At 35.2% G+C, this 3,164-nt stretch overlaps 1 protein-coding gene across 1 annotated transcript in view; it reads left to right on the forward strand.

The window, feature by feature from the left end:
* phf14 (PHD finger protein 14) overlaps positions 1 to 3,164 on the forward strand; it is a gene marked incomplete in the record, with an annotated part of 134,438 nt that overhangs the window by 40,339 nt on the left and 90,935 nt on the right. The window contains 2 exon segments of the mRNA XM_014019219.1: positions 2,212 to 2,318; positions 2,504 to 2,635. Coding sequence (XP_013874673.1) covers positions 2,212 to 2,318; positions 2,504 to 2,635 — 239 coding nt within the window.

The following is a 3,164-nucleotide window of genomic DNA, read 5'->3' on the forward strand; positions in this document are numbered from 1 at the left end:
AGATTGTCTTGACCATGTCTACATGCCTAAATGCACTGAGTTGCCGCCATGTGATTGGCTGATTAGAAACTAAGTGTTAACGAGCAGTTGGACAGKTGTACCTAATAAAGTGGCCGGTGAGTGTAATTCTGCTTTTATTTCTAGTAATGTCAGTTTTGGTTCTCCATACTGCAGAAGACTGATAATCATCCATTCATACAGTATCAGGTGTGTTGGAGCAGAGGCTGCGGCCCTCCAGGACCAGGATTTTGCTCATGCCTGGACCAGTCTTTGCAGCCATTTTGTGGAACTGTTTTGTGATAAATATTGAATACAACAACACAGAGCACACTCAAAATATCTGATATAATTTTTTAGAATTTAAATTTTCTGAGTCCTGGTCAAAATATTTATTTAGAATTGAGATCTAAATTAGCCAAAAATATTAAAATCACCCTAAAAACATTTAGTAAAAGATTACAGAGCTTATGGATGCCATCACCGTGACTATATCTACATTTATCCCTAAAATGCAACCGAGAAGTTACTTTTAATCCTCGTCAAATCTGGTGTAAAATCAGAGTGTCTCAGATAACTGTAGCTTTAGGGCACAAAGATTTTGGCAAGCGAGGATTAGTCTAAAAGCTGAAGAAGTCGACTTGAACCTGCACAAGTATTTATGAAGGGCCTCGTCTCACCTTTGCAATGTTTTTCAAGTTCTGGGGTATGCCTCTGCTTGACATTTACATTTTTAGTGTATGCAAAATGATGAAAGTGCTTTTAAGCAAAGGCAGTGCCCAGTTTGTTCCTTCATTCCAATGTTTTGATGGATTTTTATTTCCCTAAGGATATGGCAGTCTGACACTTAAAAGCCTTGGTTTTTGCTAAACTTTTTTAGTCTGTTTCTCCGTACGACTTTATCAATCTAAGTAACATCAGTTCTTAAACTACTTTCTATCAGCAGGTTCTCTCCTGGCTGGATGCTTGTAGACCTCAGATCAGGTTAAGGTCTTCTCAGCAAGCCCTTCTGCTTTGGTCACTTGTTCCCCTACCTATCAGGTCTTCCTGCTGGGAGGTGTCCGCAGCTTCAGGCTGAGCTTGCATGCTCAGATTAGAGCGTCCTCAGGGGAAACCTTGTCTGTGTAGTGACAGACTCAGTTCCTACTAGATAAATTTTCTAATTAACCTTCATGGCAGTGCTGCATCTGAGATTCGGATGAGAATAATCTGACTATCTGCTGTCAGTTCTGCACCCATACAACAGGTCCCTATTTATTTTTACTCATATCTTTGTAAAAAAAAAAAGATTTACTGTGCCTTTAAACTGTTATTTAGATTGTCCATTTTTTATTTTGATGATGAACTAATTAAAATCTCTTTAGAAGTGAGTTACCTGAACAACAGCTGTGAAAATTCAGCCCTTCAAACACAAATAATAATGTATCAATGTTTCATTAGTAGTTGTTATGCTCTGACCTCATTGTGTACATGTATATTAAAAATATTATCTTACTCAACAGTTGAAACATTTGTTGTAGTTTTGACCCATCACATCGAAATGAGGATTAAGTCCAAAAGTGATAAATGGAGAAATAGACAAATATAGTGTTTTGACTAAAATGTTAACAAAAATTGCATTTTGTCAAAATATAATGAATAAAATACCTTATTAAAGTAGCATTTGAATGAACTGTCTGAAATATAACCATTAAACAAAATTTTGAAGCACTTTTTTGAGCAGTAGCAACAAAAAACCTGATTTTGAGGAAAAATGCCTTTTAAAATTTTGAGATTTTCCCTGTGAGCTAGCTAAGTTTTGTTTCTTTTTAGCTGGGAAATCTCAATATTCAAATATAATATGAAGTTTCCTCTTTATAAGGACATCAAAAATCCCTAATTAAAATGACATTAAATTAGGATTCAGACCAAATATTTATGTATTATTGTAACCAACAAGACAAATTAAGTCATATATATGGATTTAATTATGATATCAGAATGATTTAGGTATCAAAATGTAGCTTTTAAAGCCAATAATCTGAAACTGTAATTAGGTCATTTTGACCAAATTTGACTTAATCCTCATTTCGATTTAATGGGTCCCAAATGTTCTAATTGTTTTTGGAAGCATTGCCTCACATTGAGCACTTCATTCATACTACTTCTGTCTATTTCAGGATAGACACGCTGCTGCTGATTGTTATTTAACATAAATGTTGTTTGTTTTTGTAGAAATTAAACACTCCTGCAATTTTAAAAGCTCCAAAAGAAAGAAAGCCAAGCAAGAAGGAAGGAGGAACTCCTGGAAAGTCATCTAGCCTGCCGGCGATACTTTACAGGTAAACACAGGCTTTGAGAGGAATAGACAAAACTTATTTTTCTTTCTTTCTTCAACAAAACACATTTCACAGATTTAATTTTTTTATTTCGTCTCACTTCTGATTAAGAACCCAACTCGTGATCAGTAATTCTTCTCATCTACATTTAATACTCTTCTCCATTTGCCCATGATTTATTTCTGCAGCTGTGGAATCTGTAAGAAAAACCAGGACCAACATCTGCTGGTGCTGTGCGACACATGCAAGCTTTATTATCACCTGGGCTGCCTGGAGCCTCCACTAACACGAATGCCCAAGAAGACCAAGAATAGTTATTGGTAAGAATCATTGAGACAAACGAGTATTGGGTTTCAAAATGTACAAGCACACCCTCAGTAAAGACAGAATTTGAATCTTTTGGACTTTAAACCTTTTTAGAATAAATTACTACATAAGGCTCACCAATTTCTTTCTAGTTCCCCTTGTCCCCTTGAAGTGTCGAATTGATTTATTCTATATTTTCTAACTACTTCCGACATGCATTTTGCACTCTTCATAAATCATCTACGATTAATGATAGCACCAGTTGTGTACTAACACAGCTTTATCATAAACACCTTTTAACTCTGGTTACTGAGTTCCTGAAGTAAAAGAACAACTAGGTCAAGAGAGAGTTAGCTGCAGAGATGGTAGAAACGTTACAATCTCACCTCGATCTCGAACTACCAGGGAAGGATTATAGTGATGCACAGGAAACAGATTTCTCCAGTTTTTTAAAAGGTTCAGTTCTTTTTTTTTTTTTTTTTTTTTTTTTTTTTTTTTTTTTTTTTTTTTGAATTAAACTAAAATGCAGCTTGTGTTATTCTC

This window comes from Austrofundulus limnaeus, unplaced genomic scaffold, assembly GCF_001266775.1.
Source record: "Austrofundulus limnaeus strain Quisiro unplaced genomic scaffold, Austrofundulus_limnaeus-1.0 Scaffold212, whole genome shotgun sequence".
In the NCBI taxonomy this organism is placed as follows: domain Eukaryota; kingdom Metazoa; phylum Chordata; class Actinopteri; order Cyprinodontiformes; family Rivulidae; genus Austrofundulus; species Austrofundulus limnaeus.